At 50.2% G+C, this 17,234-nt stretch overlaps 1 protein-coding gene across 5 annotated transcripts in view; it reads right to left on the reverse strand.

The window, feature by feature from the left end:
• Nucleotides 1-17,234, reverse strand: part of ryr1b (ryanodine receptor 1b (skeletal)) — a 305,047-nt gene that overhangs the window by 246,419 nt on the left and 41,394 nt on the right. For all 5 annotated transcript variants that reach the window (XM_045724892.1, XM_045724889.1, XM_045724890.1 and 2 more), the window contains exons 2-3: nucleotides 5,265-5,384; nucleotides 4,904-5,005 (exon numbers count right to left, since the gene is read on the reverse strand). In XM_045724892.1, coding sequence (XP_045580848.1) covers nucleotides 4,904-5,005; nucleotides 5,265-5,384 — 222 coding nt within the window. The remainder of the gene's footprint in view (nucleotides 1-4,903; nucleotides 5,006-5,264; nucleotides 5,385-17,234) is intronic.

Consider the following 17,234-nt stretch of genomic DNA (forward strand, 5'->3'; position numbering starts at 1 on the left):
CTTCAGCTACAACTAGCTAACTAACTAACACGGCTATGTCTGGAAAGACTACAGCTACAACTAGCTAACTAACACGGTTATGTCTGGAAAGGCTTCAGCTACAACTAACTAACACGGTTATGTCTGGAAAGGCTTCAGCTACAACAAACTAACTAACTAACACGGTTCTGTCTGGAAAGGCTTCAGCTACAACAAGCTAGCTAACTAACACGGTTCTGTCTGGGAAGGCCCTAGCGTAGATGTAAAGCCAACCTCTAGCTAACTCCAACAGAGGTCTCTACGATCTCTAAAGGACACTTCATTTAGGGGTCTCTAAGCGACACTTCATTACAGGGGTCTCTAAAGGACACTTCATTTAGGGGTCTCTAAGCGACACTTCATTACAGGAGTCTCTAAAGGACACTTCATTACAGGGGTCTCTAAAGGACACTTCATTACAGGGGTCTCTAAAGGACACTTCATTACAGGAGTCTCTAAAGGACACTTCATTACAGGGGTCTCTAAAGGACACTTCATTACAGGGGTCTCTAAAGGACACTTCATTACAGGGGTCTCTAAAGGACACTTCATTACAGGGGTATCTAAAGGACACTTCATTACAGGGGTATCTAAAGGACACTTCATTACAGGAGTCTCTAAAGGAAACTTCATTACAGGGGTCTCTAAAGGACACTTCATTACAGGGGTCTCTAAATGACACTTCATTACAGGAGTCTCTAAAGGACACTTCATTACAGGGGTATCTAAAGGACACTTCATTACAGGGGTATCTAAAGGACACTTCATTACAGGGGTCTCTAAAGGACACTTCATTACAGGGGTCTCTAAAGGACACTTCATTACAGGGGTCTCTAAAGGACACTTCATTACAGGAGTCTCTAAAGGACACTTCATTACAGGGGTCTCTAAAGGACACTTCATTACAGGAGTCTCTAAAGGACACTTCATTACAGGGGTATCTAAAGGACACTTCATTACAGGGGTATCTAAAGGACACTTCATTACAGGGGTCTCTAAAGGACACTTCATTACAGGGGTCTCTAAAGGACACTTCATTACAGGGGTCTCTAAAGGACACTTCATTACAGGGGTCTCTAAAGGACACTTCATTACAGGGGTATCTAAAGGACACTTCATTACAGGGGTATCTAAAGGACACTTCATTACAGGAGTCTCTAAAGGACACTTCATTACAGGGGTATCTAAAGGACACTTCATTACAGGGGTATCTAAAGGACACTTCATTACAGGGGTCTCTAAAGGACACTTCATTACAGGGGTCTCTAAAGGACACTTCATTACAGGAGTCTCTAAAGGACACTTCATTACAGGGGTATCTAAAGGACACTTCATTACAGGGAACTCTATGGGGTCTGTAAAGGGTCTCTATGATAGGAGTGGAAGGAAGTGATAATTGCGCTTCATGAAATGGCCAGGGGGGCTTTCATAATCAAGCCTTATGGCCAGGGGGCTTTCATAATCAAGCCTTATGGCCAGGGGGCTTTCATAATCAAGCCTTATGGCCAGGGGGCTTTCATAATCAAGCCTTATGGCCAGGGGGCTTTCCTCACCATGTCTTATGGCCAGGGGGCTTTCCTCACCATGTCTTATGGCCAGGGGGCTTCCCTCACCCTGCCTTATGGCCAGGGGGCTTTCCTCAACATGCTTTTTTGCCAGGGGGCTTTCCTCACCATGTCTTATGGCCAGGGGGCTTCCCTCACCCTGCCTTATGGCCAGGGGGCTTTCCTCACCATGTCTTATGGCCAGGGGGCTTCCCTCACCCTGCCTTATGGCCAGGGGGCTTTCCTCACCATGCCTTATGGCCAGGGGGCTTTCCCCAACATGCTTTTTGGCCAGGGGGCTTCCCTCACCCTGCCTTATGGCCAGGGGGCTTTCCTCAACATGCTTTTTTGCCAGGGGGCTTTCCTCACCATGCCTTATGGCCAGGGGGCTTTCAGTCATGATAATTCTAGACAGGGGGAGACAGGTGTACTGACAGCACTGTTTTATAGGGGTAAGGTACGGGTTGGGAGGGGCCGGAGAAAGGACTGGGATGTGAATGGTAACTTTTTACAGCACTTTGTCATGAATTCACTAGGACAACCTGTGTGCTGAGAATATTCTCTAAGGAGGTAGGGAGATGAGGTGAGGGGAGGGGAGGAGAGGAGGGGAAGGGAGGAGAGGAGGGGAGTGGCTTATGTGTCATGTAACAGGAAATGAGACACGTGTGTTCAGAGACCAATGACTGTAGGGCAAAGACGTACCCATTTGTCCAAATCCACTGCCTGTGGTTGGCAGGGAGGGAGGGAGGGAGGCAGGGAGGGGGGGAGGGAGGGAGGGAGGCAGGGGGGAGGGAGGGGGAGGGAGGGGGGAGGGAGGGAGACAAAACACAGCAGTAACTACAACAGGTATTTATATTTAAATGGTTCTACCGTGTCCTGGTTCTGCTGTCCTGGTTCTACCATGTCCTGGTTCTGCTGTCCTGGTGTGAGTGGCATGCATACTCTACACTCTTACAACAAAAAGGGTTCTAGGCTGTTCCCATAGGATAACCCTTTTAAGAACCCTTTTTGGTTCCAAGTAGGACTCTTTTGGGTTTCATGTATAACGCTCTGTGGAAAAGGCTCTACATGGAACCCAAAAGAGTCCTACTTGGAACCAAAAAGGGTTCTACATGGAACCAAAAGGGGTTCTACATGGAACCAAAAAGGGTTCTACTTGGAACCAAAAAGGGTTCTACTTGGAACCAAAAAGAGTTCTACTTGGAACCAAAAAGGGTCCTACTTGGAACCAAAAAGAGTTCTACTTGGAACTAAAAAGGGTCCTACTTGGAACCAAAAAGAGTTCTACTTGGAACTAAAAAGGGTTCTACTTGGAACCAAAAATGGTTCTCCTATGGAGACAGCTGGAGAACCCTTCTGAAACCTTGTTTTCTGAGTGTATGATACTTCAATGTCTATTATTTACAGTATACATGTAAACGTGTTTCTGTGTTGACCTTCTCAAAGACAGTAGGAAGGAATGTGGCGTCGTGATGTGTGGTTGAGTGAATTATATGGTAATGACAGAAAATACCAAAGCACACGGTGGAGGTACTGTTCTGTGGGTGGTGGAGGTACTGTTCTGTGGGTGGTGGAGGTACTGTTCTGTGGGTGGTGGAGGTACTGTTCTGTGGGTGGTGGAGGCACTGTTCTGTGGGTGGTGTAGGTACTGTTCTGTTGGTGGTGGAGGTACTGTTCTGTGGGTGGTGGAGGTACTGTTCTGTGGGTGGTGGAGGTACTGTTCTGTGGGTGGTGGAGGTACTGTTCTGTGGGTGGTGGAGGTACTGTTCTGTGGGTGGAGGTACTGTTCTGTGGGTGGTGGAGGTACTGTTCTGTGGGTGGTGGAGGTACTGTTCTGTGGGTGGTGGAGGTACTGTTCTGTGGGTGGAGGTACTGTTCTGTGGGTGGTGGAGGTACTGTTCTGTGGGTGGAGGTACTGTTCTGTGGGTGGTGGAGGTACTGTTCTGTGGGTGGAGGTACTGTTCTGTGGGTGGAGGTACTGTTCTGTGGGTGGAGGTACTGTTCTGTGGGTGGTGGAGGTACTGTTCTGTGGGTGGTGGAGGTACTGTTCTGTGGGTGGTGGAGGTACTGTTCTGTGGGTGGTGGAGGTACTGTTCTGTGGGTGGAGGTACTGTTCTGTGGGTGGTGGAGGTACTGTTCTATGGGTGGTGGAGGTACTGTTCTGTGGGTGGTGGAGGTACTGTTCTGTGGGTGGAGGTACTGTTCTGTGGGTGGTGGAGGTACTGTTCTATGGGTGGTGGAGGTACTGTTCTGTGGGTGGTGGAGGTACTGTTCTGTGGGTGGAGGTACTGTTCTGTGGGTGGTGGAGGTACTGTTCTGTGGGTGGTGGAGGTACTGTTCTATGGGTGGAGGTACTGTTCTGTGGGTGGTGGAGGTACTGTTCTGTGGGTGGAGGTACTGTTCTGTGGGTGGTGGAGGTACTGTTCTGTGGGTGGTGGAGGTACTGTTCTGTGGGTGGTGGAGGTACTGTTCTGTGGGTGGTGGAGGTACTGTTCTGTGGGTGGAGGTACTGTTCTGTGGGTGGTGGAGGTACTGTTCTGTGGGTGGTGGAGGTACTGTTCTGTGGGTGGTGGAGGTACTGTTCTGTGGGTGGTGGAGGTACTGTTCTATGGGTGGTGGAGGTACTGTTCTGTGGGTGGTGGAGGTACTGTTCTGTGGGTGGTGGTCACATGGAGAGGGAAACAGGTGGGGTCGATAAAACAGGACAGTAAAGTATTATGTCTCCCAACAAAGTAAGAAACAACAACCTGAAAACTACAGGTCCTATCAGGTCTCTCAGCATCTAATCTCCAGTGTCCCTCCACACCTCTCTCTCTCTCTCCCTCTCTCTCTCTCTCTCTCTCTCTCTCTCTCCCCTCCCTCTCTCTCTCTCTCTCTCTCTCCCCTCTCTCTCTCTCTTTCTCTCCCCCTCCCTCTCTCTCTCTCTCTCTCTCTCTCTCTCTCTCTCTCCCCTCTCTCTCTCTCTCTCTCTCCCCCTCCCTCTCTCTCTCTCTCTCTTCTCTCTCTCTCTCCCTCCCCTCCCTCCCTCCCTCCCTCCCTCCCTCCCTCCCTCCCTCCCTCCCTCCCTCCCTCCCTCCCTCCCTCCCTCCCTCCCTCCCTCCCTCCCTCCCTCCCTCCCTCCCTCCCTCCCTCCCTCCCTCCCTCCCTCCCTCCCTCCCTCCCTCCCTCCCTCCCTCTCTCTCCACACCTCCCTCCCTCCCTCCCTTCCTCCCTCCCTCCCTCTCCCCCTCCACACCTCTCTCTCCCTCCCTCCCTCCCTCCCTCCCTCCCTCCCCTCCACACCTCTCCCTCCCTCCCTCCCTCTCCCTCCCTCCCTCCCTCCCTCCGTATGGGACCCCTACCTCACTCATGTCCACGGTGTTAGCCAGCATCTCTTGCAGCGCGCGTACTGACAGGGACTGTTCCAGGACGAAGGCACAAATGGCCAGATCTGGTGGACAGTTCTGGAAGGGGCAGAGGTCAGAAGTTTGAACGGACACTTTTTAACATAACTTGTTATAAAACATCTGTATATTTGTTTTTTATATTTGTATATTTACATACTCTTCTACGACATCAAAAACGTTGGTATCTTCATTCGACTCTTAAGTACTGTAAGTGGTTTAAGATTTTAGAGATTTTTTTTTTACACGTCCGTCTCGTTATCTTCTCTCCGTTGCGTGAGGCATGTGAGATGGTGTTTTGAGTCGTGCGTTTTCGTACCTGAGCGTTGGACGTGGTCTCCAGGTAACATAGTCGATTCCCGAAGCCCTCACAGGCCAGACACAGTTTGATCTGCTCCTTCAGGACAGAAGCAGTGCACTGCAGCACCACCTGGTCATCCTGTACAGAGAGAGATACATAGTTCAGACATACAGCATACTTACCCTAACACTGATCCTAGATCCTAGCCCTAACCTTAGCCCTGACCCTAACCCTAACCCAGTGCACTGCAGCACTACCTGGCCATCCTAGAAACACAGAGAGAGACAAACAGTCACAACTTGTCTTGTATATTTTTCTGTCTCGATTTCAAATTAAATGTAAGTTGGAATTCACTCAAACAGCACACACACCAGTAGTCTCTGTTACCAGTCATAAAGCCCTTTGTAGCAGTAGTCTCTGTTACCAGTCATAAAGCCCTTTGTAGCAGTAGTCTCTGTTACCAGTCATAAAGCCCTTTGTAGCAGTAGTCTCTGTTACCAGTCATAAAGCCCTTTGTAGCAGTAGTCTCTGTTACCAGTCATAAAGCCCTTTGTAGCAGTAGTCTCTGTTACCAGTCATAAAGCCCTTTGTAGCAGTAGTCTCTGTTACCAGTCATAAAGCCCTTTGACAGACAGCTGTCAGGAGAGACTAAGACCTTTGTCACCTGGTCATCTTGTCACCTGGTCTCCTGGTGTGGTGACAGGCCTGCTAACAGCCCCTCACAATGGGCTGGAGCTAATAAATACCACACACACACACACACACACACACACACACACACACACACACACACACACACACACACACACACACACACACACACACACACACACACACACACACACACACACACACACACACTCTGCAGCCAGAATCCTAACAGTCAGTATGCTAACAGACCTTCATTATCTCTCCATCAATCATTCTCTCTCTCTCTATCCTTCATTCTCTTGTTATGCCCTGTCAACGTTTCTGTGTAGTGACGGACGATGACCTAGTGTTTTGGACAGGTGATGAATTGCTTGATGTCTGGCTAGGAGGAAGGAGAAGGGTCATAGAGAGAGAGCAAGAGAGAGAGAGAGAGAGAGAGAGAGAGAGAGAGAGAGAGAGAGAGAGAGAGAGAGAGAGAGAGAGAGAGAGAGAGAGAGAGAGAGAGAGAGAGAGAGAGAGAGAGAGAGAGAGAGAGAGAGCGAGAGAGAGAGAGAGAGAGAGAGAGAGAGAGAGAGAGAGAGAGAGAGAGAGAGAGAGAGAGAGAGAGAGAGAGAGAGACAGAGAGAGAGAGAGAGCGAGAGAGAGAGAGAGAGAGAGAGAGAGAGAGAGCAAGAGAGAGAGAGAGAGAGAGAGCGAGAGAGAGAGGGAGAGAGAGCAAGAGAGAGAGAGAGAGAGAGAGAGAGAGAGAGAGAGAGAGAGAGAGAGAGAGAGAGAGTCATTACTCTACCAGCATGTTGTGCTATAGCTGTAGTATGAAATAACAGGCTAATACGTGATGCGGATCTGTGACCTCATCATAATGCCCTCTCCTCCTCCGCTCCTCCTCACCCTCTTCCTCCTCCTCCTCCTCCTCCTCCTCCTCCTATCCCCTCTTCCCCTAGTTCGGCTCTCATCTATCTTTCTTTAGCCCAGATACGTCTCCTCTGTCCTGTCCTGTCCTGTCCTGTCCTCTCACCTCCAGCTCTGAAGAAAGTAGTGCAACCAGGACTATAGTATAACATCCACCTTCCTCCTCCAGGAGTATAATACAACATCCACCTTCCTCCTCCAGGAGTATAATACAACATCCACCTTCCTCCTCCAGGAGTATAATACAACATCCACCTTCCTCCTCCAGGAGTATAATACAACATCCACCTTCCTCCTCCAGGAGTATAATACAACATCCACCTTCCTCCTCCAGGAGTATAATACAACATCCACCTTCCTCCTCTCTCCTCCAGGAGTATAATACAACATCCACCTTCCTCCTCTCTCCTCCAGGAGTATAATACAACATCCACCTTCCTCCTCCAGGAGTATAATACAACATCCACCTTCCTCCTCTCTCCTCCAGGAGTATAATACAACATCCACCTTCCTCCTCCAGGAGTATAATACAACATCCATCTTCCTCCTCCAGGAGTATAATACAACATCCACCTTCCTCCTCCAGGAGTATAATACAACATCCACCTTCCTCCTCCAGGAGTATAATACAACATCCACCTTCCTCCTCCAGGAGTATAATACAACATCCACCTTCCTCCTCCAGGAGTATAATACAACATCCACCTTCCTCCTCCAGGAGTATAATACAACACCCACCTTCCTCCTCCAGGAGTATAATACAACATCCACCTTCCTCCTCCAGGAGTATAATACAACATCCACCTACCTCCTCCAGGAGTATAATACAACATCCACCTTCCTCCAGGAGTATAATACAACATCCACCTTCCTCCTCCAGGAGTATAATACAACATCCACCTTCCTCCTCCAGGAGTATAATACAACATCCACCTTCCTCCTCCAGGAGTATAATACAACATCCACCTTCCTCCTCCAGGAGTATAATACAACCTCCACCTTCCTCCAGGAGTATAATACAACATCCACCTTCCTCCTCCAGGAGTATAATACAACATCCACCTTCCTCCAGGAGTATAATACAACATCCACCTTCCTCCTCCAGGAGTATAATACAACATCCACCTTCCTCCTCCAGGAGTATAATACAACATCCACCTTCCTCCTCTCTCCTCCAGGAGTATAATACAACATCCACCTTCCTCCTCCAGGAGTATAATACAACATCCACCTTCCTCCTCCAGGAGTATAATACAACATCCACCTTCCTCCTCCAGGAGTATAATACAACACCCACCTTCCTCCTCCAGGAGTATAATACAACATCCACCTTCCTCCTCCAGGAGTATAATACAACATCCGTTATGCTAGAACTCTGCTAGTCTGCTGGTCTAACTCATAACTAATTGTGTATCAATTGGAACAGAGACAGACTGGATCACAGAGAAGCAAAACAGGCCTTTTTAAAGTGAAGACACAGTGCTCTTCCTACTAATTCTAGCTGAGCATTTTGTCTGGGACAAAAGACAATGACAGTGTAAAAACAGAGGGTGAACTGGGCCGAACTGGTTCAGAAGAAGACCTCCCATGTTGTGTGTCTATGTGAGTGAGGTGGTAGTGAGGGGGTAGTTAGGGGGTAGTGAGTGGGTAGTGAGGGGGTAGTAAGTGGGTAGTGAGGGGGTAGTGAGGTGGTAGTGAGGTGGTAGTGAGGTGGTAGTGAGGGGGTAGTGAGGTGGTAGTGAGGGAGGTGGTAGTGAGGTGGTAGTGAGGGGGTAGTGAGGGGGTAGTGAGGGGGTAGGGAGGTGGTAGTGAGGGGGTAGGGAGGTGGTAGTGAGGGGGTAGTGAGGTGGTAGTGAGGGGGTAGTGAGGGGGTGAGTGAGGTGGTAGTGAGGGGGGTGAGTGGGAGGTGGTAGTGAGTGGGTAGTGAGGGAGGTGGTAGTGAGGGAGGTGGTAGTGAGGGGGTAGTGAGGGGGTAGTGAGGTGGTAGTGAGGGGGTAGTGAGGTGGTAGTGAGGGAGGTGGTAGGGAGGTGGTAGTGAGGGGGTAGTGAGTGAGGGGGTAGTGAGGGGAGTAGTGAGTGAGGGGGTAGTGAGGGAGGTGGTAGTGAGGGGTTAGTGAGTGAGGGGGTAGTGAGGGGTTAGTGAGGGAGGTGGTAGTGAGGGGGTAGTGAGGGGGTAGTGAGTGAGGGGGTAGTGAGGGAGGTGGTAGTGAGGGGTTAGTGAGGGAGGTGGTAGTGAGGTGGTAGTGAGGGGGTAGTGAGTGAAGGGGTAGTGAGGGGTAGGGAGCGTTTAGGGGAGTGAGGGGGTAGTGAGTGAGGTGGTAGTGAGGGCGGTGGTAGTGAGGGGGTAGTGAGGTGGTAGTGAGTGAGGGGGTAGTGAGGGAGGTGGTAGTGAGGGGTTAGTGAGTGAGGGGGTTGTGAGTGAGGGGGTAGTGAGGGAGGTGGTAGTGAGGGGTTAGTGAGTGAGGGGGTAGTGAGGGAGGTGGTAGTGAGGGGTTAGTGAGGGAGGTGGTAGTGAGGGGTTAGTGAGTGAGGGGGTAGTGAGGGGTTAGTGAGGGAGGTGGTAGTGAGGGAGTAGTGAGTGGGTAGTGAGTGAGGGGGTAGTGAGGGAGGTGGTAGTGAGGGGTTAGTGAGGGAGGTGGTAGTGAGGTGGTAGTGAGGGGGTAGTGAGTGAGGGGGTAGTGAGTGAGGGGGTAGTGAGGGGGTAGGGAGCGTTTAGGGGGAGTGAGGGGGTAGTGAGTGAGGTGGTAGTGAGGGCGGTGGTAGTGAGGGGGTAGTGAGGTGGTAGTGAGTGAGGGGGTAGTGAGGGAGGTGATAGTGAGGGGGTAATGAGTGAGGGGGTAGTGAGTGATGGGGTAGTGAGGGGGTAATGAGTGAAGGGGGTAGTGAGTGAGGTGGTAGTGAGGGGTTAGTGAGGGAGGTGGTAGTGAGGGGTTAGTGAGTGAGGGGGTAGTGAGGGGTTAGTGAGGGAGGTGGTAGTGAGGGGGTAGTGAGTGAGGGGTTAGTGAGGGAGGTGGTAGTGAGGGGGTAGTGAGGGAGGTGGTAGTGAGGGGGTAGTGAGGGAGGTGGTAGTGAGGGGTTAGTGAGGGAGGTGGTAGTGAGGGGTTAGTGAGGGAGGTGGTAGTGAGGGGGTAGGGAGCGTTTAGGGGAGTGATCGTACCCTGATAAGGAGCTGAATCTCCTCTGGAGTCTAAAAGCAGAGCCACTCTGCTGCTGCTGTGAGTCAGAGAGACTGAGACAGCCCAGCCTTCATGATCAAATGACATAGAGGACTGTACACACACACACACTGCAGTTCTATTCCACCAGCTAGCTACTCAGCATTTTCACAAGATCATCTACACCCACACAGACCGACAGGGATTAAAAACAGGTTCATGTTCAACGACACAGTGCTTCGACACTTATATACAGGAGAAGAGAGTACAATCTCTCTCTCCCACTGACTAAAATAAGTCCTTGATTTAAAACAGGGTTTCCCAATCCTCTTTTCAGGCCCTCACCCAGATGTCTCACATTTTAGTTTTAAACCCTAAACTGGCACACCTGATTAAACTAGTCAAAGGCAAAGGGTTAAAACCAAAATGTTAAATGTCTGGGGGCCGAGGAGAGGGTTTGGGAAACCCTGGTTTAAAACCTTCCGTTGAATCTGATTTAGCTGGTAAGGAGTAGAGAGCATCAGCCTTTTTGTTTATGTTGTGTGTACCTAAGAGGTTTAAAAACTTAAACTCTCTGTCGAGAACAAAAAGAAACTCTAAAAATATCAAGAAACAGCTGATCCAAGATTCGTTTTTTGGCCTGCTGCTGTGGGTCCCATCCCTGTCCAGACCATCGATTGGAAGCTCACAGAGACGGAGTAAGGGATGGGAGAGATGAGGTGGGTGGAGGAGAGGAATGGTCAATATGTGTCCTTAAAGGGGCGGGGGAGAATCCTCTTCGGATACAGAGCTTTTGTCTGCCTCCTACTGATACTGATGAACTGTAAAAAAAACTGCACTCCAGGTGATACACTTCCTGTATTGACTGAATTTAAAGCGTCAACCCGGCCTCTCACCCTCCCTCACCCTCCGTCACCCCAACCCGGCCTCTCACCCCAACCCTGTCTCTCCTCACCCCAACCCTGTCTCTCCTCACCCCAACCCTGTCTCTCCTCACCCAAACCTTGTCTCACCTCACCCCAACCCTCTTTCTCCTCACCCCAACTCTCTCTCTCCTCACCCCAACCCTCTCTCTCCTCACCCCAACCCAACCCTGTCTCTCCTCACCCCAACTCTCTCTCCCCTCACCCCAACCCTCTCTCTCCTCACCCCAACCCTCTCTCTCCTCACCCCAACCCAACCCTGTCTCTCCTCACCCCAACCCTCTTTCTCCTCACCCCAACTCTCTCTCCCCTCACCCCAACCCTCTCTCTCCTCACCCCAACCCAACCCTGTCTCTCCTCACCCCAACCCAACCCTGTCTCTCCTCACCCCAACCCTCTTTCTCCTCACCCCAACTCTCTCTCCCCTCACCCCAACCCTCTCTCTCCTCACCCCAACCCAACCCTGTCTCTCCTCACCCCAACCCTCTCTCTCCTCACCCCAACCCAACCCTGTCTCTCCTCACCCCAACCCTCTTTCTCCTCACCCCAACTCTCTCTCCCCTCACCCCAACCCTCTCTCTCCTCACCCAAACCCAACCCTGTCTCTCCTCACCCCAACCCTGTCTCTCCTCACCCCAACTCTCTCTCCCCTCACCCCAACCCTCTCTCTCCTCACCCCAACCCTCTCTCTCCTCACCCCAACCCTCTTTCTCCTCACCCCAAATCTCTCTCCCCTCACCCCAACCCTCTCTCTCCTCACCCCAACCCAACCCTGTCTCTCCTCACCCCAACCCTGTCTCTCCTCACCCCAACCCTGTCTCTCCCCTCACCCCAACCCTCTCTCTCCTCACCCCAACCCTGTCTCTCCTCACCCCAACCCAACCCTGTCTCTCCTCACCCCAACCCTGTCTCTCCTCACCCCAACGCTGTCTCTCCCCTCACCCCAACCCTCTCTCTCCTCACCCCAACCCTGTCTCTCCTCACCCCAACCCAACCCTGTCTCTCCTCACCCCAACCCTGTCTCTCCTCACCCCAACCCAACCCTGTCTCTCCTCACCCCAACCCTGTCTCTCCTCACCCCAACCCAACCCTGTCTCTCCTCTTTCTATTTCTCCTCCTGTCTTCCTCGTTGATTTCTGGGCCTTTCCCCCTCTCGTCTCTCCCTCTATTTTGGGTGTTTGCAGCTGTCACTCTCACATTCCCTCCATGTGATGACTAGCAGATAGTTAGGAGTAGGGTTACAAAGGTACAGTTGGTTAACCAAACTTACTGGAATATTACAACTATGGGTTGCTTTCCAGTTTGGACGCCCGAAAACATTGACAACAAATACATACTGACATAGTAAATTAAAATGTTAAAAATAATGTATATTTCACACTGAACCCCTCTCATATTAAACACCAATGGGATTGGCTGATATTTAGGATAATGTTTTTACAGACATTACATTTTAGTCGTTTAGCAGACGCTCTTATCCAGAGCGACTTACAGTAGTGAATGCATACATTTCATACATTTTTTTTTTTTTCCCCCCATACTGGTCCCCCGTGGGAATCGAACCCACAACCCTGGCGTTGCAAATACCATGCTCTACCAACTGAGCCACACAGCTTTGTCATTTTATTTTAAAAAATAATTTTAAAAAATCATCTTATTTAATTATTTCATATATTTTACATGTGATAAGGCCACACAGAGGACCAGAGATAATTACAGACGCCTGTAAAAATCTGGAGTTCCCAAAAAAAGCCACTAGATGTCTTGTGATGGATTCCATAAAATCCTCATCCCAAACCCTGCCTCTCCCCCTCTCCGTTATTTCAAATTGTAAGCTTTATTTTAACTAGGCAAGTCAGTTAAGAACAAATTCTTATTTACACTGACGGCCTACACCGACCAAAACCCGGGACGACGCTGAGCCAATTGTGAGCCGCCCCTATGGGACAGCGAACGTGATACATCCTGGAATCGAGATGCAGATGCAGCGCCTTAGAACACCGCGCCACTGTGAGAGTCCCCCTAAAATAGAGACTCTTAGCTTTCATTTGACATGAATTTCTCATGGGTCCTTTTGGATGGATTCAAATGTTTATTATGGAAGTTATACACACACACACACACACACACACACACACACACACACACACACACACACACACACACACACACACACACACACACACACACACACACACACATCAGGGCTTTGTTTGTTTACAAACAGTAGCCTAATCGTTTGACACAGAGTGAGTAGTCCAGACAGTAGTTGGATCTCAGTTACAGCGTGACATAATATTGTGACAGGAGAGACTAGAGAGAGACTGGGGGGGGGGGGTTCAGAGGTCAGTTGGCTACTGCAGACAGGCCCAGAGTCAGATCACAACACCTGTCTATTGTGTAAAGCTGTGGTTCACCCTGGCATTCATATAGGACCAACAGGTGTGTGTGTAAGTCTAGCTGTTAGTGTGTGTGTGTGTGTGTGTGTGTGTGTGTGTGTGTGTGTGTGTGTGTGTGTGTGTGTGTGTGTGTGTGTGTGTGTGTGTGTGTGTATAACTTCCATAATAAACATTTGAATCCATCCAAAAGGACCCATGAGAAATTGTGTGTGTGTGACACAAACTCTCTGTCTCTGTCTCTGTCTCTGTCTCTGTCTCTCTGTCTCTCTGTGTCTCTGTCTCTCTGTGTCTCTCTCTCTCTGTGTCTCTCTCTCTCTCTCTCTCTCTCTCTCTCTCTCTCTCTCTCTCTCTCTCTCTCTCCATGTCTCTCTCTCTCCATGGCTCTCTCTCTCTGTCTGTCTCTCTCTCTCTCTCTCTCTCTCTCTCTCTCTCTAATTTCTCTCTCTTCCTCCTCCTCTCTCTCCCTCCCCATCCAGACTGTGCTCTCTTATGGTGGCAAAACTATAAAAAGAAACTGCTGTTACAGCCTGAAGCAGAGATCAACCCTTCAAACTCACCTAGCCACATAATTCACACACAGCAATACTCTACTATGGCAGACAGACAGACAGACAGGCAGGCAGGCAGGCAGGCAGGCAGACAGACAGACAGACAGACAGACAGACAGACAGACAGACAGACAGACAGACAGACAGACAGACAGACAGACAGACAGACAGACAGACAGACAGACAGACAGACAGACAGACAGACAGACAGACAGACTATGACACAGCTTTTACATCATCATCATCATCATTGTCTCCCATTCACATGGCAGGGGCAGCAGCTAACCCTCCAGTCTGCCTGCAGATCATGTCAGCTATAGGGACTCCTCTGCAGGCTAGCTAGGCTTCGTCCTCCTGATAGCTAAACAAAGCTAGGTCTCTGTCGGAGACAGGAGACAGGAAAGAGGGGACAGGAGACTCTGACAGGGTGAGACAGGAGACAGGACACTCTGACAGGGTGAGACAGGTGACTCTGACAGGGTGAGACAGGGTGATACAGGGTGACAGGAGACAGGGTGACAGGAGACAGGGTGACAGGAAACAGGGTGACAGGAAACAGGGTGACAGGAAACAGGGTGACAGGAGACAGGGTGACAGGAAACAGGGTCAGACAGGGTGACAGGAGACAGGGTGACAGGAGACAGGGTGACAGGGTGAGACAGGGTGACAGGAGACAGGGTGACAGGGTGAGACAGGGTGACAGGAGACAGGAGTCACTACCAGAGGTGATGTCACTACCAGAGGTGATGTCGATATGGAGTAGACTATGGAGTCTAGACCCCTTGGTCTCCTCTCCTGAACATGACTTTATAATAAAGGTGCTTTAATGTCATGGAGATATTCAGTGCTCTCTACGATACCCTTGGTTTCCGCTGTGACGTCGTAATGCGTCAGAGTTCTCCTGAACACGCCTCTACAGTTTGAAGACACATATATTATTGATCCTGCTCCTCAGAGGTCTCCTAACTACCTCTCCTCTCCCTTTCCCTCCCCTAACCTCCTCTCCTCTCCCTTTCCCTCCCCTAACCTCCTAACCTCTCCCTTTCCCTCCCCTAACCTCCTCTCCTCTCCCTTTCCCTCCCCTAACCTCCTAACCTCTCCCTTTCCCTCCCCTAACCTCCTCTCCTCTCCCTTTCCCTCCCCTAACCTCCTCTCCTCTCCCTTTGCCTCCCCTAACCCCCCCTCCTCTCCCTTTCCCTCCCCTAAACTCCTCTCCTCTCCCTTTCCATCCCCTAACCTCTCCTCCTCTTCTCTCCTCTCCCTCCCTTTCCCTCCCCTAATCTCCTCTCCTCTCCTTTTCCCTCCCCTAAACTCCTCTCCTCTCCCTTTCCATCCCCTAACCTCTCCCCCTCTTCTCTCCTCTCCTCTCCTCTCCTCTCCCTTTCCCTCCCCTAACCTCCTCCACCCTCCCTTTCCATCCCCTCTCCTCTCCTCTCCTCCTCTCCTCTCCTCTCCTCTCCTCTCCTCTCCTCTCCTCTCCTCTCCTCTCCTCTCCTCTCCTCTCCCCTCCCCTAAACTCCTCTCCTCTCCCTTTCCCTCCCCTAACCTCTCCTCCTCTTCTCTCCTCTCCTCTCCTCTCCTTTCCCCTCCCTCCACTCCTCCACCCTCCCTTTCCATCCCCTCTCCTCTCCTCCTCTCCTCTCCTCTCCTTCTCTCCTCTCCTTTCCCCTCCCCTCCACTCCTCCACCCTCCCTTTCCATCCCCTCTCCTCTCCTCCTCTCCTTCTCTCCTCTCCTTTCCTCTCCCCTCCACTCCTCCACCCTCCCTTTCCATCCCCTAACCTCTCCTCCTCTTCTCTCCTCTCCTCTCCCTTTCCTTTCCCTCCCCTAACCTCCTCTCCTCTCCTTTTCCCTCCCCTAACCTCCTCTCTTCTCCCTTTCCCTCCCCTAACCTCTCCTCCTCTTCTCTCCTCTCCTCTCCTTTCCCCTCCCCTCCACTCCTCCACCTTCCCTTTCCATCCCCTCTCCTCCTCTCCTCTCCTCTCCTCTCCCCTCCCCTAACCTTTTCTCCCCTACCTCTCCTCTCTGCCTCTGTTGAATTTAACTGGATTTATCTAATATAGTTATAAGCCACTCTCCTCCCATCCTCCTTCTCTCAGCTTTAATTGAAGCACGCCATAGTCTGGAGTCACACAGAATACAGGATCGCTCTACCAAAACAAAGAATACTGCCAGGGCCCACAAACGCTGTCTGTCTGTCTGTCTGTCTGTCTGTCTGTCTGTCTGTCTGTCTGTCTGTCTGTCTGTCTGTCTGTCTGTCTGTCTGTCTGTCTGTCTGTCTGTCTGTCTGTCTGTCTGTCTGTCTGTCTGTTTGTGCGGACGTGTTTAACTAGGACCAGAAGTCCCCACAAGAATAGTAAACAACATTTTGTGGACCAACTGGGGACATGTTGTTGGTCCCCACAAGGTCAAATGTTATTTCTAAGGGGGTTTAGGTTTAAGGTTAGAATGATACACTTTATCCACCACAGACTCCACCTTAACCCCCTCTAATGAGTTGCTGCTATCTGGGCCAGGTCATCCTGACCTCAGTGATGACAGTAGACTGTTCCAGCCTTAACGCATCTCTAGTTCTAGAGTCTGCTGAATGACTACATCTCTAGTTCTAGAGTCTGCTGAATGACTACATCTCTAGTTCTAGAGTCTGCTGAATGAAGAAACCTCTAGTTCTAGAGTCTGCTGAATGACTACATCTCTAGTTCTAGAGTCTGCTGAATGAACGCATCTCTAGTTCTAGAGTCTGCTGAATGACTACATCTCTAGTTCTAGAGTCTGCTGAATGAACGCATCTCTAGTTCTAGAGTCTGCTGAATGAACGCATCTCTAGTTCTAGAGTCTGCTGAATGACTACATCTCTAGTTCTAGAGTTTGCTGAATGAACGCATCTCTAGTTCTAGAGTCTGCTGAATGAACGCATCTCTAGTTCTAGAGTCTGCTGAATGAACGCATCTCTAGTTCTAGAGTCTGCTGAATGACCGCATCTCTAGTTCTAGAGTCTGCTGAATGAACGCATCTCTAGTTCTAGAGTGTGCTGAATGAACGCATCTCTAGTTCTAGAGTCTGCTGAATGACTACATCTCTAGTTCTACAGTCTGCTGAATGAACGCATCTCTAGTTCTAGAGTCTGCTAAATGAACGCATCTCTAGTTCTAGAGTCTGCTGAATGACTACATCTCTAGTTCTAGAGTCTGCTGAATGAAGGCACCTCTAGTTCTAGAGTCTGCTGAATGACTACATCTCTAGTTCTAGAGTCTGCTGAATGAACGCACCTCTAGTTCTAGAGTCTGCTAAATGAACGCATCTCTAGTTCTAGAGTCTGCTGAATGAACGCACCTCTAGTTCTAAATCTACACTGAATAGAAATATAAACGCAACATGCAACATTTGAAAAAAATAAGCTTTTT

Source organism: Salmo salar, chromosome ssa09, assembly GCF_905237065.1.
Source record: "Salmo salar chromosome ssa09, Ssal_v3.1, whole genome shotgun sequence".
Classification (NCBI taxonomy): Eukaryota; Metazoa; Chordata; class Actinopteri; order Salmoniformes; family Salmonidae; genus Salmo; species Salmo salar.